General features: G+C 31.1%; 3 protein-coding genes across 11 annotated transcripts in view; 1 reads left to right on the forward strand and 2 right to left on the reverse strand.

Annotated features, from left to right (window-relative positions):
* The first annotated feature begins 460 nt into the window (after positions 1–460).
* On the forward strand, positions 461–6,898 carry LOC148307055 (tektin-3-like). 2 transcript variants are annotated; one of them, XM_088263999.1, is made up of 10 exons: positions 461–633; positions 1,665–1,798; positions 2,485–2,724; positions 2,828–2,918; positions 3,575–3,716; positions 3,942–4,039; positions 4,125–4,377; positions 4,881–5,011; positions 5,250–5,404; positions 6,379–6,898. In XM_088263999.1, exons 1-10 carry the CDS (start codon positions 604–606, stop codon positions 6,587–6,589), a joined length of 1,485 nt encoding a protein of 494 aa, XP_088120125.1. In that variant the 5' UTR covers positions 461–603; the 3' UTR covers positions 6,590–6,898. The 2 variants fall into 2 exon arrangements, with proteins under 2 accessions (XP_088120125.1, XP_088120126.1); XM_088264000.1 differs by having other exon boundaries at positions 542–633; positions 1,632–1,798.
* An 83-nt stretch (positions 6,899–6,981) lies between these two features.
* Cox11 (Cytochrome c oxidase copper chaperone COX11) lies at positions 6,982–10,131 on the reverse strand. The gene is made up of 4 exons (XM_088264002.1): positions 9,710–10,131; positions 9,195–9,350; positions 7,479–7,646; positions 6,982–7,274 (listed from the first exon to the last, which is right to left on the reverse strand). The coding sequence occupies exons 1-4, from the start codon at positions 9,944–9,946 to the stop codon at positions 7,128–7,130; spliced, it is 708 nt and encodes a 235-aa protein (XP_088120128.1). The 5' UTR covers positions 9,947–10,131; the 3' UTR covers positions 6,982–7,127.
* A 2,306-nt stretch (positions 10,132–12,437) lies between these two features.
* The window catches only part of LOC148307057 (longitudinals lacking protein, isoforms A/B/D/L-like), a 31,863-nt gene continuing 16,452 nt past the window's right edge, over positions 12,438–27,848 (reverse strand). Inside the window, exons 6-7 of one of the 8 annotated variants that reach the window (XM_088264027.1) lie at positions 24,981–25,088; positions 22,488–23,339 (exon numbers count right to left, since the gene is read on the reverse strand). In XM_088264027.1, the coding sequence (XP_088120153.1) occupies positions 22,915–23,339; positions 24,981–25,088 (533 nt within the window). In that variant the 3' untranslated portion in view covers positions 22,488–22,914. Of the gene's footprint in view, positions 14,254–18,543; positions 20,423–22,478; positions 23,340–23,845; positions 24,887–24,980; positions 25,089–27,848 lie in introns of those variants that run through there. The other 7 variants (XM_088264028.1, XM_088264029.1, XM_088264030.1 and 4 more) reach the window with 7 other exon arrangements.

The raw sequence follows: 27,848 nt of genomic DNA on the forward strand, positions 1-27,848 counted from the left end.
ATACTACACTAAAGAAATATTCAAATTTGGCTTGTGGAGCAAATCTGAATTCATAATAAAGCGCGTCAACGTGATTGGTCAATAAATCTGCGTGCGCTTATTCTAAATTTTTTTTTTCTTGAATAATTATTGTTTTATTTCAAAAATGGGTGGATAAATTATTATTACTCCTCAGATGTTTTGCTTATTCTAAAAGAGATTTATTAAAAACTATTATTTTAAAGATTATCATTGTTCCTAACATTCTGATAACAGACAAATTGATTTTCATCTGGTAATAAAAATTTGCGTGCTTTCCACGCAAATTGTATAGTACATAAAAAGGCTTTTAGCTCATTGGATCCCAGAAATGATCCTTTATATGGTTAATTGCCTACTTATGTATCAAATTACGTACCTACTTGAAAATAAAAAAGAATTCATATATGGTTTCACAATTCATAATTTGTTTTGCTCAAATTTCTTGTTATGTAATTTTTCATTATTTTGACAAATGTTTTTTTTTTGTATTTTTTTTTAAATCTTTAATTTCATTTATATTTACAAAATACATATATGAAATTATTTGGTGATTAAGTTCTAAATAAATTATATTCAGACAAAATGAAGGAAAAATCCAAAGATCCTGACATGGTTTGTTAAAAGTATTATGTTTAAATAAAATTATCAAAAAATCTAGTTTGTCTAATTTTTAAACTGAAAAAGTAATGACCCGTTTTTAAAAATTGGTGAAAATATTAATTTGGCCTTACTGAGGACTTGAGCGGACTTTTACACTGTAAGAAAGCTAGAAAAATATGTCCTTTCATATTTACAGAATTATTTTTTGATTGTTAGGAATTTCACAATGAACCTCAAAATATATTTTTGCTATGTGGTACATGTAAAAGTAAGCTACAGTTGAAATCACATAGCTCCAATCTAAATAGAAAAAAATGTAGAATTCTTTCTAGCATAAAATACTTTTAAAAAGTATGTTAGTTACCTCATTTATATCTGGTACGGAAGGATAATCATTCAGTCCAATTTAGAGTTTCCATTCCATCCATCCAGAGTCCATCACTAGAAGATGTAGAGTAGGAAGAAATAAAGATAGCATTGCTTCTAAAATCTTTTTGTTTTCCTAATTTTTCTTTGGTGGAAGGGTAGAAATTCAATCTCAAAATTTATCAGATTTCAAAGCCGTGTTGTATTCTCAAGGGACCGTATATATCTATAGCAGTATACAACTTACACACCCTAGTACAAATACAGGTTTGCAATCCCGAGTGCTCTAATTATTGCCGCTTTTCGCTTGTTCCTCTCCTATTGTACCTACTCTTATTCCTCCATTTCATTTCACGTAAAGCGATACTGTCCTTCACCCTGAGCTACGTCAATTACATAATTTGGAAACTATTAAATATATTGCATTCCTCCATAAATCTAGGACGCAGGACTGATTACCCTGCTTTCATATACACCGTTTTAATTCGTTCCTGAAAATAATAGTATGCCTATCACATAAACTGATATAAAGTTGCTTCCCAAAGCACTTTAAACCCTTGATCACTCCCCAAGATATTCCCGACATTTGGAATTACTACTCTAATTAAATGTGTTTTACAGCACCGCTTTTTTATAATTTATAGGACAGAGTGCAAGTTGTACTTTTCTATTTATAGCAAGTGCAACCATGGAATCCAATCAGGGAGTCTACCAGTGTCAACACTCCCAAGTTGGGTTCCTCCTACCATACGACACGCCGACATCCATGGAGACCCGTCATGGGATACGAGGAGGTGGAATCCAGACCTCTGTAAATATTTTGCAATAATAATTCATATTGATAATTATATTTTTACTAAATTATTATTTATCTTTAAGCATTTATCTTAAATATTTTGGTGGCTTTAAACATAATTTCAGCCATAGTTCTCCTTCTAGAATTTACCGACGTACCAAGTGCTCGTTTAGACTATATTACACCTCCACTCTGGATTAATACAAAATACAACTCAATGCTTATTTGTTGCATATCTGCAGATTAAAAAAAATATTCCACAATGTACTAATAATAGACATGTTGTGTAACTTCAGTAGTTTTACTTTATTCAGTAGTTATAATTTAGCCAAAAAGGTTTACAATACCTTAATGCAGACGAAGAAGTTTTTATTGAGATGAGAACATAGAAGTCAAGGCATTTACCAAGTTTATGACCGGTTATTGGCTATTTTATGTGATCACTTCATACACTGTGAAACTTTCACAATTATATCCATGATTGACAACATTACTAAAATTTTGGATAGTTGTTGCCCTGACTTCCATATTCTCACCTCAGTAAAAACTTATTATGTAGGGATATATTTAAAAAAATATATAAACAGATCCTAAATATAGAAAAATTCAACATTTGTAAACAAATATTTGGACCCGCTAAAAATATTATAAAGGTTTTTGTTTTTCTTCACTAGTGTTCATTTGTGTTTCTGTTTCTACAGGCCATCTCAGCCGGTGACTAATGCTCTGGTAGACCCCTGCTACGGTGGGCTAGAGCCACTGAGATTCCCCAACCTGATAACAGGGTTTGACCGAGCTCCGGAGCACGCTGCCCGCGCCGCACTCTACACTCGCTACACTCCCTACGAGTGGGGGCAGAACACCATCGCAAATTACAACGAGTCTGATGCCAAGAGGAACTATGCTGAGCGGATGAGAAATGATATCATCAGATGCGTGAGGTAAATTTTACTAGTGTAAAATTATTAGTATAGGTATAGGATAATTATTTACTGAACATGTTTAAAGATAATTTGACAAAATCATTGATTATCTTTATTTTAGGGAAACTGATGAAAGTACTCTTCAAGGTCAAAGAGATGCGGGGCAGAGACTGGGTGAAAGGATAACAGACACTACATTTTGGAGAAACGAGGTAGCTTTTTTGAATAAATATAAAATATGTATTATACATATTTATATTTTTTCTCAAGAGATGAAGTATCTTTTTATACAAAGGTAATATACGGGTAGAGGTCTTGACATTTATAGTCTGTCACCATATCACTTAAGTGATCTCTTTATAATTTTTTTGGAACAATTCATTTTTTTTTACTCGTGTTTAGACATTTAAAAACCCATCAAATGCTCTCTTGCAGAGAATAAGTATGAATGATCTCATTTTTGCAAGCTTGAAGTTTGCTATGTCTGATAAAAACTTGGAGACTGGATCTGGACTTTTCATTAAGTGATTGTTTTAATTTAGCTAGACTCACATTTAAGAATTCCAGATGAGTTGAATTTACAACACGACGAGGACGAATAGGAGCATTAACAAATAATAAAAAAATATGTGATTATTTTGCAAAATTTATCATACAATACTTTTTTTAACATGCATAAGAAAATATTTTAAAATTTTTTATAAGGTATCACTGATTTCCTGATTGTGAAGCGAATAATGAAGTAAAATTTGTAACACTATCTAATAGAGCGTGAGGGGTCAACTGCGATTTTAATATTGAATTCCATACTAAAAAAAAAATATGCGAGTTATAAGTTATTTAAGATGCAAAATAATGTTCGTTTCAGTTGGATACGGAGCTAGAACGCCTTGTGAATGAAATGGAACAGCTAAACACCACCAAGAGACAGGTGGAGCGTGCGTTACAAGGTTGCGAGGGACCGCTACATATTGTGCAAGAGTGTCTCTACAACAGGGAGAAGCGACAAGGTTATTTATTACCCTTTAACGGATTTAGTTGATGAAAATACATTTGGTATAAATCGCTGAAAGGAAGCAAATGCAAAAAGCATATGTTTTTTCATATTTAACACAATGAGTATTAATATGAATTACAAGTATCGTAATGTTGTATTATTGACTTTTTTGTTTTTGTTTTTATACCCCTCATCTGTCATTATATTGAGATATTTGAAATTGTATATTTCATTCTAGGCATTGAACTTGTTCATGATCCGGTTGAACAGTCCTTGTTAAAGGAAGTAGAAGAGTTACGAACTAGTCAAGATAAATTTCGAAACATGCTTGACAGGGTATGCAAAATATATTATTATTTTAAAAAAGAATTTTTGTATTTTGTAAATAGACATTTGATTGAGAGTAATGCGCCGCTTTTAGGTGAACGACCAGTTGCGAGACACGCGTGCCGCCCAACATGAATTGGAGACAGACTTGCGTAATAAGGAGAGTGCAATGGGAATCGATACATTGTGCCATCAACTCAATAACTCCTCCCGTGGTATTCAGTACTATGCCGGAGTGGAGAGGTTCAACCCCAATGTGAGTGTCCCTCAGACGTGGGCTGACGGGAGCTCCAACAATGTTAAAAGATCACAGACAGAAAGAGCGCATGCAGCACAAATTCGAAGTGGTAATATTATCTTTTTAATATATTTTATTTAGAACTACATATTATACATCCAAAAATTAAACACAAATCAAACCTTCATTTGAAATTTTGCTGTCAACTATTCAAATTTTTATTGTCAATCCAAGCTCACTATTCATATTGATAAAAATGGTTCAAATAGTGATAATTGCAGATTGTCATCCTCTATCTGATTTTATATGAAATATTATTTTTTGCTGTTGTTGGTTTATGAGCTGTGAAGGAGAAGGGGATTATCAATTTATGACAATCTAAATATTAATTTACTCTCTATAACAGCATATAACTAGTGTCAAAATATCACGTTCATACCTAAATGCACTTCTAAGAAAAAATGTAGATAACTTTAAAAGTGTTTTAATGAAAATTGTTTATATATGTTGACAATTAAAAAATAAAACTTATAATCTGCTTATATATGTGTAATGAGTTCTTCACTCGCTTTTCGTTATAATATGAGATGAACTGTTAACCGTGAATTGCAGAAGCTGAAAACTTGATAAATGTTTGTGCTACAAATATATGGGACCACTGGAGTGGAACTAACAGCGCTTTAGCTCGGAGAACGGCACAAACTCTTGAAATGAAGAACAAATTACAGATGCACCTACATAAGGTTTATAAAAATTATAATAATTTAGGATAATTTGTTTAGCACCATTAAATACTACCTCAAGGGTGTAATATTATCAAACTTGCATTAATGATTACCTACTATGCATGATGTATAAATAATAAAAAAGATCTTAGTATGTTGTATATATGTACATGCATATATCTGTAGATATATTCTTTAATTCATGTATATTTTTCTAACTACTCTTCATTACCAAATGACATTTTATTATATACAGGTTCAGCAAGAAATATTTGATATAGAAAAGACCATGGAATTACTAAATAAAGCTATTCAAGACAAAGTGGCTCCTATGAAGGTAGCCCACACTAGATTACAGGCTCGCACCAACAGACCACACTTGGAGAAATGTCAGGATGAAGCTTACAACAGGTAAAACACTGTTTTCATTATCACACTATTTATTTGTAAAATAATGAATTGAAAGTAATTATGAACAAACTTGTGGAGGATGTGTCTAAAATGGTACATTAAGACCCTGCTTTATACCGTTTCAAAATTACATGTTAGTATTGAGGTTTTTCAAAACTGCATGCGGTATTCCCTAGAATTGTGCACAATTTTTCACTTCGATACTTGCATAGTCTCACGGTGCCTTCGATGTCATAACAATATGGGAAATATAAGTAATTTCGGATTAAGATCTTGTTTAGCGCTGGAACTTATTGGAATGTATTCCCCATTGCATAGTGTAGTCTTATTGTATTTCTCTGCCAACACATTTTGGTTAAGTAAATGAACATATCGACGGCCCCTATGTAAAGTACTCTATCTGCAAATCTGTTACATTACAGGAGAGAGCATAAAAGATTTTTCCAACATATTCTTTTTTATTAATTAACGGTTTTATCTGAAATTCTAAACTAGTATTATTCATTCAAAAACACGATAAAATAATGTATTAAATCATTTAAAACTTTATGCTCTGTCAAAATAAAGTATTTAGCGTTTTAGGAGTTCAGTTCATTTCGAAAATTCGTTGTAGATAGCGTCTTATACGCCTGAAAACTAGGCATAATTTTTTAAATATATTTTTTGTTTGTTTATATTTGTAAATAATGGTCAGTTGATAACATACAACAAATACCTCGAAATTGACAAAAATGTAGTTAGAGCACTTTACGTAGGGCACGTCGATATTATTCCCCACATTCTACTCCGTTTTCCTTTTTTTTGTGACATATCATTAGGAATAAACCCAGAGGATGGTATTTACCAGTGCCGGACTTGCATAGGTTCAATGGCACAGGCTTACAACGGAGAGGAAGAATCCATACATAAATAATGATAATGTATATATGAATATATGTATATATGAATGATATATGTATATATATTCTTTATAGATTGGTACAGGAGGCTTGTGACCTGGAGGATAACATTGCAATGTTACGTGAAAAGTTAACCATGGCTGAGACCACACATCAGTCTCTGTTAAGTGTACGCGCTGGATTGGAGAATGACTTGCGGAGTAAAGTCAATACATTATTTATAGATAGAGATCTGTGTGGAGGACTTCGTAGGGGATATCCGGTTACAGCATCCATTAAGTATTAGGATCAATTTATCCACTTTTAGACCAAAAATATATATTTGACAATATTCCCTCAAACAAAATATCTACAAAATTTATTAACAGTCTTTTAAAATCATTTTAATATTATTTGTCGTCAAATTAATAAAAAAATGTATGTGTTGTCTATATGTTATGTAATTAACTTTACTTTTTTGTTATCAGTACTGGATATTATTTTGTTGCACTGTTAACATAAAGCTTTATAAAAGTCCAATGTTTTAAATGCCGTATAATGTTTAGATTATACTATGTAATTTGAAAAGAAGCAAAATAAAGAGTTAGAAAATTGACTTGTAATGTTTAAAAAAAAATATTTGGGTAATAAAGAGGTCCAATAGTAAAATATGAAGAAAAAAATCAGAATAAATTAATATTTACTTTTCCCACTTATAAATCTCTTCTGTTCAGAAACAAATAAAAGAAAAAATTTAACAATGGTAAGCTAATTTATTTTCTAATATAAAAACAAATTGACTCAATAAAAATAAACATATTTTGTAGTTGCTTTTGTCAATATTTCTAGCGTCGGTTGTGTCCTAAAACAGGTAAATTAAGACCTTCTTTAGCTTCAAAAAATGTATATGAGAGCGTAATTTCATCAACATATTCCATTTTTGGATCATCCGTGAATTCTGGATCGATATAAAAGAAAACTGGCATATCCACCTGAAATAAAACATTTGGCTATAGAATACACTTGAAACAAATATAATTTAATAAAGGTATCTCAATGAAAAAATTATTCTCAATAATTTATCGGAAAATAAGTTTCTATAATTTTTTTTATCTTTTTAACTTATTTTCACCATTGAATGACAAAAGTATCACTTCAATTGTAATTTCAAATGTTTTACAAAATAATAAATATACCTGCTCATGAGGATTAAGTTGTTGTTCTTCGAAACAGAAGCATTGGATTTTATTGAAATATAGTCCGGCTTCGTAAGGTATTACGTTATATGTGCTGATCCCAATTACAGGGCGGTCGGATGGATTCTTAGCTGTATAAAATGCCAGGGCTGTCTCTCCAGGCATAACCTAAAAATTTTAAAGACTGCATTATTGTATTCTCAATATTATTAATATTTAAAGCATTTACTTTGTGGTTAGTCATTTTTACTTATTTATTTTTTTACAAAAATGTTAATAAAATTAGTATATAACCACTCACCGAGATTTTTACGTCTACCGGTTTCGAGACGTACCCGTCTCTTCGTCAGGACAATCACTAACACAGCATGCAAACAATACTACCCTTCACCACCATAGCACCATTTACACACTCAAAACTACACAAAATGTCTAACACATGCGATTTTTGGTCGACCCGAAGACCAACATGCACTATAGTTTTCAATACAGACATGCGTTACGAGCCGAGGTTAAACGTATATTAGAATTAGACTAGGAATTGAATCTATTTATATACTTGTAGGATGAGAGGAGTGGGGGGGGTTCGAATTGGATATTGACGAATCGTGTTTAATCGATGTCGAATCAAACAATGGACTATATGTAAAATTTATTTGGTTGTTAATTAGAGGAATATTATTTTTAAGTGCTTTCCTAATATAAAAAATCTCCATATTATTTAGTTTTAACCCTTTATTATTAGTGTTTAATATTTTTACTCCCGTGTCTTTTTTGAAGACGTGATTTGATTCTATGAGGTGATTGGCAAATTCGGAGAAGTTATTATTGTTTAGACATCGTATGTGTTCTTTTATTCTGGTATTAAAATTACGCATTATTGAATTACTTTTGGAGATCTATTTATATTTAATACTGAGTACACATAAATTTATATATCAGTATAGGAATAAAATCCTCTACCCAGAGCTACTTTATTTTCTTTCCTATATTCTAGAATCTGGAGGGCAGGACTTTGCCTTTATATCATTAATAATTAAGTCGACACCATGTCAATCCAACATAGTGCTCTATGCACCATATGGGTGCAGATAGGGGCCAGAAGAAGAAAAATGTATTGATTTTCTTAGGATAACTCAATTTGAATTTGCTGACAATCAGTGAAATAACTGGGTTTCATTTTTGCATTTGAAAGAGGCTTTACCTGCATTTATAATAATTTGATAAAACAAAACAAAAAATGGTATAATTCATTATTCAGATGACGGTGTAGAAAATAGCCTTGATTTTAGTCTTATTTTTTTATAATTAATATTTGAAACACTCAATGATTTTCCATTTTTCTATTAAACTGAACACTATCTACTTAACCAAAACCTTCAATATTTCTTGGCAGTTGGAGAGCTTGGGTAAGAATCTCAAGTGGCTATTTTCACGAATCAATACTGTGTTTAGTATTTACTAGTCTTGAAGAAGAAGCTGTTGGCTTTAAATCCAGTCGACATTTTAACTAAATTATAATGAAATAACATATATGTGATTTTACAACAAAGTTAGTATATAAATTACATCTAATTTTAAATTGATTAACAATTATATATAAATTTTAGATATGGAATGCAAACCATCAGAGAAGTTCCTAATAAGGGGACTTAAATAATTGTAATAATTATGTCAGAAAACAAAGAAAAAATATTAAAATCAGAAAAAACAAACCTGTATTTCATTTTGTTGAGGCTTGAAATTCCACCTCATTGAAGATCCAACATCAGCATTGAATTTAATTGTAATTAATCTTGTAGCAATAGATTTCATATTTTTAACCTTTTCAGCATCTTCTGATACTGCCGTTGTACCTCCGTAACTGTAAGACTAATCAACAAAAATCGTTGAAAAATACTTAAGATGAATTACATTTTTGACATACTGATTTTTACAAAATGGTTAATTCGAAAAAATATATAAGTATATATATTTTTTTAAATATAAAAAAAACTTAAACTAGCTTCCCAGTAATAGTTGATATATGATGTGTCGAATCTAGGCCACGGCTTGTATTTGATTAGAAGATATTGTCTCATACAATATTTTATTTTCGATTTGGAACATGGGTGGCTTTCCTTTAAATTCTAACCTTAGTTCAGATAGTCGTCACGGATAAAAATGAAGTTTAAATACTGATAAAAATTACAAGAAAAATCACTAATTCAAACAAGAAAAAAGTTAATTACCTGGCAAAAAATCCTGTACAGAGGAACAGCAGCATAACTCAATCCGACAGTTATGACTCCTAGAGCAGCCACATAATTTAAAGTAGTAAATATATTTTTACTAACAGTGTCTGAATGACTTTTGTTATTGATCTTCCACCGTATCGGTGTTGCATGAAAATATCGTACATCATGCAGTTTTTTAAAATAATTATAACGCTTTTGTCGCAAGCATGCCGTCAAAAACCTATCGATCATTTTAAAATGATTCAATACCGATTTGTGGGAAAAAACTTTATGAAAAATATGTTATCTAAATATTTTTGTAATTAATTCTATCATATCAACAGAAAATGATATTCTTTTCATTCATTAAATAAACAAAAAAGGATTTCACCAGTGTTATTAGCGACTTGTTTGACGTTTAACAAAATTGACAGTTCGCAATGTTAGGTAATATATACAATAAACAATAATTTTAAGAGTATAGACAACAAGCATTTTATGTGTGACGTTTAAAAATGAAGGTTTTAACCCTTTCCACTTTTACAGAACTTTCTCAGCATACACTGAAAATGCGAATTTACCTATAACTTTAATAATATTTATCTTTTCAGTTGATAATGTATATAGTACAATTGCCCTTCAACCGAAAAGGGTAGTTTGATAGGAAGACCCTACCAATTTATGGGCTAATGAAGTGGGAAAAGGTAACTTTACCTGGGTAAGGTTCGAAATTTAGATGTTTATAAATTGACAAGTTAAATCAGCCACTGATAGGTCGTAAGCTTTGTAAAAACCTGGGCTTCTATATTCTTACCTCGATATCTATGTTGAAATACCAATTGCAAAAAGGTCATCCACAATCATCATATACCATATACTGAGTTGGCTTGTTAAAAGATATTAATACTTACCTATTTCATTATGGTTCTCTTTTAGAGTATATACGAAAGTAATAATTGTGATTTGTTGATTTGCAGTTGCGAGTTATATTATTAACATTTAATGTGTTTTACGGCGTGATTAGTGTATATGGTATGCTTATCACATAGGAAAAATGGGCACTTGGTAGCTATAATCTATAAAAAGTAGCATGTGCTTTACCACGGGAGTATGGATGGAACTCCTGACAGTACACATATTATTTTGTTTTTTGTTTTTTTTTTTTACTGTGCAACAGATCTTTTTAGGTAAAACCTGGATGTTTTTTCTTCATTTGAAAAATATTTAGTTTATTTAAAAAAAATAATTAAACAATACCTTTTCTTCAAAATGCAAAAACAAGACTTTCTGCCCTGTAGCGGGTAAATATTAAGTTAAAAATATGCTGCTTTTCCTGGGATATAGTACATTTTCTGGGCATTCCGAGAACATGCACAATTGAAAATTGAAGATTTTTAATATATATCGTTGTTGAAAGGTGTGAGCGATATGTAATTTATGTTTTTAATACTTCAATAATATATTGCACAAGAAAATAATATACTTACACATTACAAGGGCTATTTTTCCATGCAACGCGGTGGAACAGCGTTCCGGCACCTTTTATCAGATACCTTTTTTTAAATTTTTAAGATCAATTAGCTGAAACAATGTTTGCGCTTACGTAATTACAGTCTATATTGAAATAAGTTGTCCAAATGATAAAATCTGGTATTGTACTGAATATTTAAATATTTCATTTTTTTTAATAAAAAGCTTGACATGAAGTGAGTTCTGGGACCTATTTTGTTTAAAAAAAGCCCTGCACATTACAATAGGTTTTTAATATAATATGTATTTGAAAATTCAAGTTGCAATAGGGATCAATAAAATAAATGTATAAAGAAGTCTCTAAGTGCCAATATATATATGTGGTGATATAAAAGGCTTATACTACAATCTTTATAGCAGCCTTCACTCTCAGGTCAAATGAAGTGATAAATAAGCATATGAAGCAAATTGGAAATGAGATAACTTCAGTATTTACCATCCAAGCCGGAAGATCACAAAATATAACAAAAATATTGGGTCATCCCATAAGTAATGCGTTTTTTTCAATTGCAATCGCGGGTTTATAAGTGGTCCAACTCAATGATATCTATTTGAGTAAATCAAGACATTTGTTCATTCGAAAATAAATTCACGCTACTAAAAATTGTGTGTACAAGGTTTTACCTCTTTGCAGATTATTACAGCTGAATTTTGGACAAAATTGACAATGAAACCAACAGATACTACGCAAAACGTGAATTTAATTGGTTTTCGAACCATCAAACAAATAGTATTATTTTGACAGTGGCTCTAAACCTTATTTAATAATTATTTATAAAATATTTATTTGATGAATTATATAAATGTAAAAACACAATAATGTTTTTTTTTGTTTGTTAGAAACTACAAATAATAATCATGTTTTACAAGTTTTGAAAGATTCATAAAAAAATTTAGATTAGTAAAAAAGAAAAAATTATTTAAATATTTTTTTAGAAAAAGTACAATTTTTTCCCAAAAACGTGCGGTTTTACATGCGGTCGTTAAAAGTGTTAAAAGTCTACCAGATAGATGAAAGATCATCCCAAAAAGTGAAAGAAAATATATTTTAGTTTTAAAAACACTTTGCCTTAATTTTGAAACATAAAAGTTCTTTAAAAAAACTACATTACTTGTGGGATGACCCAATAAAATAATTTATAATGGTTCACGATTATACTATATAGTACATAAATGAATTTAACATACATACAAATCAAACACCGGAATTATATTTTTTAGCAATTAATTAATATTTTCAATAAGTATGTACATGTTTTATTTTGTTTTCAAGTGAACGCACCTTAGATTTTTAAAAATACAACATAAATATCAGAGAATTTCGAGAAAATTATACTCAGTATTCTATTTAATTTATCGTTTCTTGAAAAATATCTCTGGATACATAAATAAAATGTGCACCTTTCAATAAATAATGAATAACGTCAATAAATAGGAGTAGTATATTAATTTGGTGTGTGGTTTTCAATTTGCCTAAAAAAATATAAATACAATTTGATTGTTTGCAGCATTAGAACTTTACATAACCAGTAGGAATTGGGGTAACTTAACATCTTTGGAATAATTACAATATTTACATACAAAATACTTTCCAGTTCATAATTTTTAATACTTGCTAAGTAAAAAAAATCAGAGAAATAATACAAATGAAGTTGATTGTGGTTTTTGGTGATTTATTAAGATGCAATTTGAATATGAATGTGCTTAAAATATTCAGTCAATTTTCAAAGTAAATCACAAGGCATGATTTTTTTCGGCACTAAGTTCTACATTAAGTTACGTGCATATATTTTGTTATCACTGTGAAGAACTGGTACACATTCTTTGTAACAAAGATAAGCGGTTTGTGTCTAAATCTCCAAATCTATTTCAAAATACATACTTTCAGCTTTTTGGTTGTAAAAAGTTAACAACGTAACTATATTGTAATTATATAACATTTGCGAGCGAATATTTTTTTAAAACATACAAGACTTTGGACTCATTGTTAATAAAAATAAAACTTGTCTTAAATAAATATATATGCACCTAAATGCGATACATATTTCAAATCTATCATATATTGCACTGTTAGGTAATGAACACGTATAATATTACCACATGGCCTACTACATATAATATATATTTTCAGTTTAAATGTAGTTGTTTAGAGAGTAATTTTATCATGATTATGCACCAGTTTAGAGTGTTCACAGTTTGATGTGTCGATGACATTGACAGAATGATCTGTAACGGAACTATGTGTATTATCGTGAGCTACACTTTGAGAATTTTATTGACAGGAGTGACATTTTAGTTTATTCAGAGCCCTAATCACAAGCTAATTTTATAAATAATTGTACATAATAAATATGAACAAACTTCTATTTTTGTGGAGATAGGCCATTCCACAAGTTGTAGTGGATTTTAACTGATTGCTACTTATCTATTTTTTGCAGGTATTACATGACTAGAAATTTAATCTCATCTATCTAAATATTATTTTGCATATTGTCCGATTAATGTGTTAACGAGTAAATTTTTTTTCATTACATTTTGAAAAATTAAAAAATGTCACATTTCCTTATGGTATATGTATCGAAAAATCTAATGACTTAATGACAATGTGCAAAATTTGATCTCTTTAAACTTATCAACACATCAAATTGACAATAGGTAATAATTTAACACTAAGCATCACTGCAGTTGTCGTGTTAGAAGTGTCTATTGTTTCTTTTTTACGGAACAGCTTTCCCGTATGTGTCTATTTAAAAATTTCTGATGAGAGAAGTCGGCATGGCAGTTTTTGCAAATAAACGGTCGACTACTGGGGGTTTCAACTTGATGTCTCCGCTTCTTCTTCCCGCAGTATTTACTTATGTGATTGTGCAAGAAAACGACCGACGTGAAGCAGCGACTGCAGTTGGTGCACACAAAGGGTCTCCGGATGTCGTACTTCAGGTTGGACTTGATCACAGGTGCCGGCACTGCCTTCTCGAAGCTGATAGGAATGTTGGTCTGCGTAACGAGGACCATCTTTGGCAGCCCCACTAAAACAATTAATTCCATTTCGTTAATAAAATACACACCCACTTACTACAAAATAAAAGAAGAAGAGTGAAGAAAAATTATAATTTTTTAAATAAAACATTTGTTGCTGTTTTTATTTGTTATTTTATTTCACTATTACTCGCACTACTAAAATGTTATAAATTGAAAAGAAAAATAATAAATAAAAAAAATTAAAAACTTATCTGAACCAAGGAATTAAATTATAAAGTAATTTTGATGGAAATTCTTGCGCAGCTCTCATTTTGCGAAGGTAGGCAGTGATCAGGATTTTCCAAGGAAGAGTTGGCACTTCCTGCAGTCCTCATAATTCCACATCACTCCTGAAACAAACCTCCAAACGATTTTCCATCCTGTGTGAAAACTTAATTTCATTAGAAACACATTCTATTATTTGAGCCGAAAGACAAATTAAACTAATCCCAGTTTTAACTATTATGTATGAGAAGAAAGAGCTTCACTAATGGAAAATTATAATACTGATTAGTCTAAAAGGGAAATAGAAAATTTAAAAAAAATTAAATGAAGTTTAAATTGTCTTGCTGATCTACTCTTCACCCAAAAAGGTTGATTATAAAATACACTGTCTCAGCTAGAGACTGACAAATGTTGCCTCTTGAATTACTACCCGACCACACGCTTCCTGATGGCCAACATTATCCACCATGCGCCCTACCCTTCTTCAATGCGGTGACATTCAAAAGTAAAGGCATGTCTGTACAGCACTGAGTCTGGCACCCTATAACATACTGGAACTTGCTTACTTAGTTAAATAAATTAATAGATATTCTTCCCTCCCTTGTGAGCAAGTTACAGGGCTCTGGTGCTAAATAAACTTTGTAAATCTGGCACTTAGTTCACGCAAGACTGACTTTTAATAAAAAAATAAACACCTTAGGTAACATGGAAATTTAACAAACTATTAAGATTTCCTCCAAGATAATTAGGAAAAGGGAATAATCCTGAATTTTCGCATTCTTTAGCAAATATTACGCCTGATAACATAACATGATAACAAGAGTTTAATACTAAGAAGATAACATGTAAATCAGTACGGCATATAACGGAATGTGTTCCATCATGTATTAAATTTTTGGAACATGGATACAATTAAATTTGTCATCATACATACTTTGGACATATTTGTATCTTTCATTTTGATTTTATTTCTTAGAAGGTTGAAAATGAAGAAAACAAAATGTGGATGGGAAAAAATGGATAAAAGGTGGAGGAAAAAAATAAATTATAAAAAAAGTTGCTTTATTCATTGAATGTCAAGAAGTAAATGCGGCGTAAAAATAAAAAAAAAGGTAAATTGTAAACAAAAGATCGATTCGAGGTATACTAAGGCACATGGGCAATTACCTACTTAGTATATAAAATATAAAGATAGAAATAAAAATGTACAAATAGGCCGCACAAGTCTTACAAAAATAAATTGTTCATCGAGGCTCAATCTTACAAGTAGAAATATTATGTAATGGGAAGCACAGAGTTGTGCGCCACCTGATGCGGTTGCCATCAGTCACAGCTACAGGTACAAGCGAGGCATATCTACTGACTAACTCTGTGTTTGCCAGATAATGGATTTACGCTTCAAGAAAATTTCTTAATATCATTTTAATCATATTTCTCATTAAATAATTTAAAAAAAAATATTGTTTTCAAGTTAAAGGATAAATTTAACTTCTTTAAAATGATAAAATCAACTTTTTATATTGAATTTTGATATGTAATAAGAATTTTCCAATTAGCAATAAACCCACTAGTGGTAGTGTTATATGTATTCCTTAATCTACGTGGTCTCAACTAGAATGTAAGCTTAACAAAATGATAAAATATGAGTTGGATAAAGACGTTCGGTCAAATCACTTAAGAACAAAAACACTGCAAAAGTTGTGTAAAAATAATGTAATAGAAAGCATGGCTAAAAGCCATGGTGTGCACAGGTTATTCTCATAAAAAATCTACCCTCACAATTTTCTTTTTGCATCTCCACCGGAATATATCAAGTTTGACTGTATGTTCATAATTATGAATCTTGCCTCTGCATTGTTTTCAAGCTGAAAAGCCCGATAATTTTTTGTGAAAAAGAAATAAAGAGGAAAAAGTAAAGCATAAGGTAATCAGAATTTGAAGGTGGGCACAGAGTAGATATTGCAGAAACAATAATGACAATATGTGTATAAATTTGTCATCGAGCAGATGTCAATATAAAATTTCACAAAATAAACTCGTTACATTTAAGCTAGTAAGAGACGATATGATAGTCGATACCACGATAACTAAAAAGTATAAGATGATGCCTTCGCAAAGTAAATTGTACATAACTATAAAGAATAATAGTGTGGAAAAATGTAAAATTAGTTTTGAATTTTATTGACTTGTAAGATGATGGTAAAATTCTATGTTCTAAAAATAAATCACTAGCACAAACAGGATGCAATCTGTTGCATTTGTACAAACCCTGTTCAGTGTCAATAAATTCTGTAAATACTTCCAACCCGATATTTAGGTCTAATATACATTAGTCTAGGCAATAAATGCAAAAAAGTATCAAAAGCGATATTAAATATAAAGCAAAATAACACTACAATCGCCGGTGCATACATAACCGCATCGAACCTCAGAGAACTTCCCAGTCGACAAGCGGTGACAAATGTCCACAAATGTGATCTACAGTAACATGTACGATGCTCATATTCTAACTAACATATGAGATAGAAAACATACAAATAATGAGTATTACCACAATATAATGGAACATGCAATATGGCAAAATATAAATCCAAAAGGATAAAATAAATACAAAATCAATCAAACTGACTCGGACTGACTTAAAAGGTTTGGGGTATTTTCCCCTCTCACTGTTTTACCTAATCTCTCCCACTCCCACTCCCGCTACCATCTTCCTCACTCTTCGCTAGTTACCACACTAAATTGTGCATACATTGAGCATTTCTCATCCACTTGCTAGAATTACTGCTATTCACCTATGTCTACAACATTGTAAAATAACAGCCAATTCAGAGCAAAACCGACACCTAAAATTTAGCGGGAGAAATAGACGAGATATAATATGTATATAACACCCTGAAAAATATCTTACATTAATAGTTCTTACTATATTATGCAGAACATAAATCTAACTTACGTCTACATCATAAATCTACGGAAAGGCACAGTGGTATAGGAATATCGTGTTTGCAGCGTGCAACAGCAACTTCACTGTTCTATTTAGTGCTGCTTTATTAACTATTCAAATGTCTCACAGTCTAATAATAAGAGTATTGGAAATGCAAAATTACACAGCTTTTAGCATATTCGCTATCATAACATCACTGGCAATCACTTCGGAAATTATTACTGATTGTGCCTTACAAAAAACATTTTTAAACCTAAGTATATTAAAAAAAAAAAAACCTTCAAACTGAAGGAAAATTAACGCAATGTGTTAAACTATTCTTTAAATGAGCAGTTAATAATTTACGCATTGCAAAATAATGTAAAAAAATTCATCAGCTAGCGATCTAAATTAATATAAATTATATTGTAAAACTGCATAATGAATAAAAAAAGGACAATGATTATGAATCTTAAAGATATTTCTATTCTTCAATCAGAAATTAAGTAACATTATTATGAGATATGCACTTATTTTTACTTGCATAGTTGTTTAGGCACAAATTTATTTCCAGTGAAGGATTAATATATATATATATATATATATATATATATATATATATATATATATATATATATATATATATATATATATAGTAAATATTTGTATATATATATATATATATATAGAATACAAATATTTACTATATATTACAATTATTGGTCGTAAATGTCAAATTAACACAGACATGGGAAATCTATCTTTACTATGTTATTTCAATGTTTGTGGTCATATTGATGACTATAATTTTTTTAACGTATTCTCTTCTGTAATAACCTTAGACTGCAATACTGTGATATTAATTGAGTATATTGATGATGAAAAGCAAAAAGGGCATAAACATCAGATTGAGAATTTTGCACAAAATAAATCTATTTTGTTGTTGCTAAGAATCACTAACATTGTGCCAGATTTAATAGTGTGGGTGAATAAAATATTTAATAAATTCCGGTAACGGGCCGGTAAGGGTAAATAACCAATTTTTTCTTGGAACAAAGCCAAAAATCTTATTATATGCAATCGCAATGACAAGCATGAATTACTCATAAGCTTGCAAAACCATGTTAAACTTGACTTTCAAAAACAATTTTTTTGTTGATATTAATGTTTAAATACTTTTTTATGGTTCTTTTTTCTTTGATCCTTACGGAAATGGCTGTAAACATGCCTCTTTTTATGATGGAATAAAAAAATCTTTGAAATTGTTTAAAAAGAAATGCATTCAGAACTTATTGTATATGAGAAAAAAATGATATTTATGTTATATCTCCTAAATAAACAAAATTAAAAACTGATATTTGATTCACCTTGTACATCTGAAAACCTAGTTTATTAAACATTACATTCCAAATGCAAATTTTATCTTGGTTGATACCCAAAAAAAGTTGATGGCAAAAGCATTAAAATTACACTAAAACTTGCACATTAGATAAAGAAAAAATGTAATTAATAATCAACTTGTCGGATGTTCAGGGGTCGCTTACACCGTCTTTGCTTTCTAATATTTATATGTATCCATAACAACTTTGAATAATATAAAAATTCTTTTATTAATTACAGGAAAATAGCTGACAAAGCACCAGACTAAAAGTTAACTGAAATTGTGCCAATTGCGTTGCTATTTTGCACCAATGGTAATAATTATACTTCACGTATAATATTACAGAGTAGAATATAGTGAAATAATATTTATTTATTTTGGACCTATTCCTTCACAGTACGAATTCCTAAAAATTATTGTCATCAGTAGTAAGTCACTTTACGCGTGAACCTTATCGTCCTTAGTGCCGGTAGTTTAGGCATTTTTTTAATACATCCAGTCATTAGTTTCTGGCCTGCCAGATTGAAATCAGTAAGAGACTGGAGATTTTTTTTTCAATCCGATTAACATGAATTTTACTGACAATTAATTAATGAGAATTTTTCATAACACGTAATAAAATAACCACAGGGTTGAGTAACAGTTGGCAACACATTTTTTTGGGTAATTGCTTTGAATACATGATTTTAATTTGTTTGCTTAAGACAGCTTTTCATATGAATATTCCCATTAAATGCGTTTATTGTAAATGAAAATGCATAAAATTGAAAACTTGCTAAACTGAAGGTAATAAATATCAACGTAAGGTAATGCAGCAACCAAAATTAAATACATATCTATAGTTTTAATTCAATTATGAGCAATTAATTTTTTTTTGTTTATAATATGCACTGTTGAATGCATATAACTTCACTTCAAATAGCACCTTGATTAAACTTTTCCCGGGCATTTTGAGAAAACGACCTAACCAAATTTTAATATTTAGCTTGAAATCTAAAAAAAAATTGTTTTAATCCTTATTTATTTGTTCTATGATTCACTTTACCGTCATTATTAAACACTAGTAAATGCTCGCTATAAAATGATTAGGCTATTGGAAAACTTCTGTTGTATTTCATAAATGAAGGTTTTTGTCTACATACCTTATAAAAAATCTACACGGCTATGGCTCGCGGCGAAGTTGGGAGCCTTACATGGCATTGACCCACAACTAGAAAAGAAAACCGACTAACGCGACAGAAGTTTCCCGAGTAGCTTTACATTGTGGGAATGAGGTGAACTAGGAACAGGGCTGCGGGCAGTTATGGCTATGTGCAAGCGTCAATGTTGTCGGGGCGGAGCGCCTGGTCGGACTTGAGGTAGACTTTCTCTCGGTGCATGCGCTCCATGTGGCGGGCGATGTGCATCTTCTGCTTGGCGCGGTACACGCAGTGCGGGCACTGGAACTGCGGCTCCTTGCCGCACTCCCACTTCTGGTGGTTGCGCAGCGAGGACTTGAGCTTGTAGACGCGGCCGCAGTCGGAGCACGCGAAGCCGCCCCCCGGCGAGCCCGCGTCCCGCAGCCCCGCCATGACGGGCAGCGCCAGCCGCGCCGACCACTGGTCCCACGTCAGCCCGCCGATGCGCGTGAAGCTCACGTCCTCCGCTGTAACACACGCAACCAACCGATCACACAACGCAACAACCCACACCCGACAGTACACTTATTTACACTAACTGGGAATGAGACGGAGCCTACCCAATTTCAAAACATATATTTTGGCTAAATTGTACAGATAACAAAACACAAAACTGCAGGAATCACTCAGTGTATTTCTAGGTTTTTATGCCAAGAGTCAATGATACCAACTGCATTGCAGTGTCCGAGGGTGTCAGAACCATGACATCATGGCAAGAGAAGTCCTGATGACATGACATAATCATGGCTACATATATATAATTCTTCCAATTACAATTAAAGCAGTCACTACTTAGTATGTTACAAAAATGGTTGGACCACATGTTAATAACAATCATAGATTTTTTTTTTTTTTTTACATTCTAAATTTTAAAACTGGGCAGAAGACCTGTTACTACGATTGGTGGTTTTGTATACAGTTAGTCCTCACGTAATTATTTTCCCGACATGGGAAACATAATTTGAAATTCCCTTATTTAACAATAGCGGTAAATAATGTGTCACATTTTAAAATGTCACGTGAGAATTATCAGTATGAAATAATAAAAAAAAGATGTTTATGTTCGCAACTTGTAAAATACAATATCAAGTGGACTGAAATATTATAAAGGGATACATATGTAAAAATACATTAATCTTAGAATGAATGGTATATTCCCCTTGAGATAGTATCTTACGAATATAGCGCTATATAAATTATCCAAAATTATTATTGGGATTCGATCTTGCCATTTTATGTTAATATGTACATATTTAACGAGCATGCATAAAACATTGAGAAATACACACAAACATTAGAAAACAGAAAATTACATTTATTTTGAGATTGTGTATTTGAAATAAGTGATGATCGATTAGCACAATTTCTGAAACTACTCTATGATGTGCAATAGAGGAAATGAATAACATAATTAAAAGTGGATAAATATTTATATAAGCTTCTAATATAACAGATTCTTCATAAGTGTTATAGATTCATGGTTTACATAAATTGTATCGAGACTTGTTTTGTGATGTAATTCAAATTTACATACAAACAGATTTACACGGCAACAATCTCGCTGAAATTCTATAACACCGATAAATAATAATGTTAACAAGCCCAGACAATTTTTGCAATATTCAGCAAGATAAAGCGATTTGTGTGAAGCAGAGATGAAGACAGTGAACATTTAGTACATTCCATTGTGCATGCCGTCAATGGGTGTGAATATATGTGAACGATAAGCGGATACTTACCTAACGGTAGCGTCGGAAGCGATTAAGGAAATATTTAAATTCTATATAAAAACCAAGGCATTAAATAAAAACAAAATAAAATTAGGAAAAAAACATTTATTACTATGACACCGTACAAAAACAAAAAAAAATGTTAGAATACAAAACAAAAATCAAGGCGTGACGTGAAATATCTAAAGCACAAATAAGAAACACATAGACACGTTGCGATGGAAGTTGTCGCTCTTCATGTCAGGATGACTTTCCTTACCGTGTATGCAGGGTTGCTTGGGTGCTCCCCGTTCCGTCCACCTGAAAATACGGCTGGTGTTAGTAACGGTGAATATGGGACAGTAAATCCATGCGACTAATATGAGTGGAAGTTATTACCATTTCTGGGAGGGACCGTCTGTCGTGTGCCAATCCTTTAGCCAGCTGAAACATTTTTTTTCACACCAGAACATGATACAATTAAAATTTTAACATCCTTAACAATTAAATAAAAACACATCCGTACAATTTTTAATATTTATTTTAATTAACAGTCAACCAGAGAACCCATATATAAATATATATGTATAGAAATCAATTTATAACAATTTAAAAAAAAACATCACATTCTCTTTAACAATTTAGTAAAGTACGAAAAGAAAACGAGTCAACAATATTTTCACTTATTCTTATTGCAAAATATAAAACGCTAATGAAATATTATTAATAAATATATGTATATATTTCTATTTGGAATATTTTCTAGCCTAATAAAATTTATTATTAACATTTTATATAGATTTTCCTTTTAATATTAGTAATATTTTTAAATCAACTAACAACATAGCGCAAAGGCACTTAAATTAACTGACATGTTGAGTCTTTCTCAGTCAAAGGTACCCAAATAGTTATAAATTATAGAAAAACTGATAAGACATTTAAAATACCATTTCATCATCAGTCTTAATTTTTCTAATTCACCTAACGAGAGATTACGGTAATCCGAAAATAATTCTAGGCCAGAGTGATAATATTATTTGCATCGACTCCGTAAATAATATCGCTAGTTTCCGACACGCATATCACTCGAGTAATTCTCGGGAATGTTTACGATACGATAATAACAATATATAAAAATATATAAAGAATAAATTTCTCTGAAAATAAATAAAAAAATCTTGTACAGTTTTGGTTCAAAAAAACTTTGGCAAATCGTAAAAAGGTATAAAGTGTAAGAACACGGGACAGTTTCACAGAGTGAACTTCTTGGTCTTTCTGAGTTTGGTGTCGGCGAAGGTGACCCAGTGCGCATTGTGGTGCTTGCGGATGTGCACCCCGAGGTTGCCGCGCTGCTTGGCACGGTAGAGGCAGTAGGGGCAGGCGTGCGCCGGCGGCTTGCCTCCGCACTCGACGCTCTCGTGGCGCCGCAGCGTGGACTTCCAGCGGTAGCGCTTGCCGCAGTGCCGGCACTCGAACTGCTGCGGCGGCTCCGCGCCCGCGGGCCGGCCGCGCGAGCGCCGCACGCCCTCGCCGAACACCTCCGCCTCGTCGGGCAGCTGGATTTCGTCCAGGTCGTACTCCGCCTCCGACTCCTCCTTCACCAGCCTCTCCTCCGCCGCCTTGTCCACCACGTTGTTGTTCCGCAGTAGCCGCTCCGTCTCCAGCTCGCCCTCATCTGCAAACAAACGCCGCATCAACACCGAGAGGAACTCCCACACCCGCTGACGGAAAACATTACAAAAGCCGGAACGCAAACAAACATACTCATTTCACATAAATAGCCAACCAAAATATTAATACATTAAATAGTCCAATAGCTACTGAAAAATAACTACATAAACCGAAACTGTAAATTCATAAATAAAAAAAAAATAAAAGACTTGTACCATGCGTACATGCGTGTTAAACAAAAAATATTTTGTTAAAAGTAAAAGTAGCGAACGACAATCATTTTCATATACTTTTGTAATATTGGGGTACAGGGTGCGGAATGTCGGGTGACCGGGTGAAGGTGCAATTCCATTCCCTCCTATTGCTACTTCTTCCAATCTGAATCTGAAAACATGATGTCCCTATAACATTTTTTTTTAAATATAAATGAATATTTTCCTGATTGCATGATGTTAACCCTTCTGTACATACTCTATTAGAACTAGTGAAAAAATAATAAAACCATTAATATAATATAATAGTAAATATATTTAAAGTATAAAAATACACATAAAATGTATGATTTCCAATATTAAAATCATCGGAAGACACATTACACAATCAGTCTATTTATCTTAAATTTAATAAAGGCACAAAACTTTTATTTATCGATACATGTTGTATCCTCGATTTTATGTTTGTTTAATAATAATAAAATGAATCAAAATATAGTATTTTAGTAACAGTTTATATTTTACTATATAAAGAGGATCCAAACGATCCAAAAATCAGATTTTAGATATGCGAGAATAACAGGATTGTTTCTATAAATATGAATCCCAAGTATATATTTTTTTTAATTTAACATAGATCTTATATTATTTGTAGACATTACTCCTTCAATTTAAATATCACAGATTTGCGACAGCAATTTTAAAGAATTTTTATAAAATAGGAGCTTAAAATATAATATTAATACGATTGTAAATAAGTAAAAAAAAATATTAAAAACTACGCTAGTGTAAATTCAGTTTACAGTATTAAGGCACCATCGAAAGGCTTCCACAAAAAAGCAGAACTAAAAATTTACGATAACAGATATAACCCATAAGATACGATTATTACATCACGAATGGTAATAAAATACGACACAGTGATGAATATATGTATACGGATCGGATTATTTTGGAGATATGAGAAGTGTGGCTTTCTGCAAAGTGTCGGTTTGATGTTTCTTCTGAATATGGCGTTTCAGCTCGTTGCGACGGTGGTTTCCGTGAGGACAGTGCGGGCACTTGTACTGCGGTTCCCTTCCACATTCCAAGTTAATGTGGCGGACGAGATTCTTCCTCGCATTGTAAGTTCGGTAACAGTTTGGACATTTGAAACCATTCGGTGTAAAATACTGCTCGCAAGGCAATGAATTGCATTTATTGTAAATATATTTATTAATATCCGCAGCAATGTCTTTAGCTTTTACTACTTCCTTTTTATCTTCTTTAATTTGGGAACTAATTGAATCTTCAACCTTGATGTTTTCGTTACAATTTGCTGTCGATGATACACTCGAGTCTATAAATACAGAAAATATTTTTTTAGATAATAACTAAATTGTTACTATTTGCCAAACAAGGGTGTGAACTAATAAATTTACACAAATGTTTACCAAAATCAGTGTCACCGAGAATGTCCAAATCAATGACAATGTCACCTTGAGCTAAGAGTTCAGACTCAGAAGTTCTTGTAGGCGCACTGGAGCGCGTAACTCTTCTGCCTGGAAAGAAAATAACTACATCAATTATTTTACAAACATTAAAACAAGATCACAATAAATATTTACATTGATAATGTCAAAGTGATACACTCGTAAATGCAAAATGCATACTGGCTCCATTGCTATTCATCATTATTACCTTGTCAAAATGTCATCATTAACTTAATTATGGAAAATAACTGTTACAAATGTCTAAAATTATAATAAACGAGGTTTTACAAACAAAAACAAATAAAATTTCAGAATAATCATATTGTTTGCCAATTATTGTAGAATAATTCATTTCTACAAAAAAAGTGATTTGTCAATGATGGAAAATTACAATATTAAACATAATTAGCAAAGACATTATAATTTAAATAAAACATACGTGTTTCAAGTAAGTGATTTTCTAATGTTGAGTTGTATAAATTAAAAATTATAAATGTGGTAATAAGTTTTTCATATTCAATAATCCTTATTATGTACTAAATTACAAATAACTAAGATTTGAAAAAAAAAATTATAAAAATATTGTTGTCGGACTATTGTATTAACCCTTGTGTGATTTGCCCGAATGCAATTCGGGTAGGTATTTTTCTGACACAGTGATTTGCCCGAATCCAGTTTGAGCACATCGTACACAAAACCTTTTTATAGTGATATGCCCGAATCCAGCTCGGGTCATTCCCCACCAGTCTAGAGAACGCATCGCGCGATGTGAGTGACTTGTGGATTTTAACATTTAAATTTTATTTTACTGACAAATCGACGTACAATGCCAACACTCATCCAAATCCCAAACATAATAGTGAAAAAAAGGGTGCCTTCTTCTGACTCACTTTTTTCCAGAGAAGATATTGACCACAGAAGTGGTTAAAAGACATATATATATATATATATATATATATATATATATATATATATATATATATATATATATATATATATATATATATATATATATATATAATGGACTCTAATTTACAATAGAAATAGGAATTTTCATGATGTTTTCAACACAAATAAATTTTAAAGAAATCATGCTATAAAATTAATTAATTTACATAAGTGAAGAAAACCTCAAAGGTCCTCCAAACCTCCAGATCTCATAACATTATGGCACTACTATAATCTTATTTACATAAATGACCTGCGCGATGGCACATTTACAATAATAAAGGCATTATGCAGAAGTAAATACAAATTGATAAAAATATATTACTTTACAAAAAATTATACTCCATGAACCAAATAATTGAATTCAGAAACAAAACAGGTTTAAAATTTTTTTTGTTTATCAATTTTACGCACTTTAAAAATGTGTATTTCATTTGAGAACAATTGATCAATTATGCTACATTAATTTAGTATGTTACATTTCATTATGACCTTATTGTCAGTTTTTTTTGCATATCAATTGATCATGTAATCTTGGCTAAAATACTTACCTCACAATGTATTGTATATATCCTCACCTCATAATCCGAGAAAGCATTAATCTGCTTTGGATGTAATTATTATCGCAAGCAGCATGTAAAAAAATCATCTTTAAGTGTTTTTCACTGACATTTAGTGGTGGAACTGCATTTCATATAAGAATAAAAGAACTAAATAACTTTTTCCAATTGTCAGTGTTACAGTCGGTAACAATGAAACCAGTCACGGTTAAATAAAATAAAAGGGGGAAAGCTATTTAGGTGTTTTATTCTAAAATTAAATTTGTGCAACAAAAAGATATAGACAGATATTTACACAAAGATATTTTACATTAATCCCGATATGTCAGTAATTGTAAAATTATAAGTAGGAAAGTAATATAATTATCATTTAAGAAAAAAACATATTCACAAAATTGTTTGATGTACATAGGGTTAGAAATATATGATGGAGATGCCAAAAAGTATTGAGAATGAATGAAAGCAGAGAAAATAATATATTGCATTGAAGTTTTATATTACTGTAAGATAATAATATAAATGCTATTTTATCAATAGTAAAATGTATTACATAATATGTCACAATATACATTATATAAATTTTATATTGACTAATTTAAATAAACAATAATTAAAAATCTTCATTGTAACATCAATTTTCCTCTGTACAGAAAATATACAAGTCAATTAACTTGTTTACTTGAATAGATAATAAAGCGAGGATTCATTGTTCAAATAACACAAATAATTAACTGAAAAAAACATAAAGGTACCAAAATAAAACTTCACTATTTATATCAACTCAACCCACTTTATTTATATTAAAATTCACAAACAAATAGGGAAGTACAAATATTGGAAATAATTGAATGATAGAAAAACTTTTAAATAAATAATTTAAAATATATTTAGCTAGCAAAATATATCTGAATTAATTGAAAATAAAATAATAAATATAGATACAGTCGAACTCGGTTAAAGCGAGATCTCATATATAACGAGGAAACATTTGTTGACATTTTGGTTTATTATTGTTTCCATTCATTTATTCAGTTATAACGAGCTACGTGCAAAAATATTGTCAAAAAAATTCTTAAAAAGGGTTAATGTGTGATCTTTTAAAAGCAATAAAATTCGACTCCGCAGTTGACCTAACTGATACAGGCAGGATCGGATTACGTTTATGACAATAGTTAGGATACTAAGTACCTAATTAATGATTTTGCCAACAAGATTGCAAAAGCGTCGAAATTGCATGTAAAACATCCAGTAGGTAAGTACCAGAGCCGGCAGCTCAGCACTTTATTACAAGAAACAACTTTTTTTTTAGTTTATGAATGAT

This window comes from Brachycentrus maculatus, unplaced genomic scaffold (genome assembly GCF_059751285.1).
Source record: "Brachycentrus maculatus isolate JH-2025_06_01 unplaced genomic scaffold, ASM5975128v1 h1tg000212l, whole genome shotgun sequence".
Classification (NCBI taxonomy): domain Eukaryota; kingdom Metazoa; phylum Arthropoda; class Insecta; order Trichoptera; family Brachycentridae; genus Brachycentrus; species Brachycentrus maculatus.

Bases quoted from the DNA above. Each gene is read 5' to 3' on its own strand.
- LOC148307055 (XM_088263999.1), top strand. From the start codon at position 604: ATGAAGGAAAAATCCAAAGATCCTGACATG. The intron at 4,378-4,880 runs GTAATATTATCT...CGTGAATTGCAG, and splicing joins TGCAGCACAAATTCGAAGTG to AAGCTGAAAACTTGATAAAT. The intron at 5,405-6,378 runs GTAAAACACTGT...TATTCTTTATAG, and splicing joins CAGGATGAAGCTTACAACAG to ATTGGTACAGGAGGCTTGTG.
- Cox11 (XM_088264002.1), bottom strand. From the start codon at position 9,946: ATGATCGATAGGTTTTTGACGGCATGCTTGCGACAAAAGCGTTATAAT. The intron at 9,351-9,709 runs GTAATTAACTTT...TTTGTTGATTAG, and splicing joins TGTACAGGATTTTTTGCCAG to TCTTACAGTTACGGAGGTAC. The intron at 7,647-9,194 runs GTTTGTTTTTTC...TAAAATTTTTAG, and splicing joins CTCAACAAAATGAAATACAG to GTTATGCCTGGAGAGACAGC.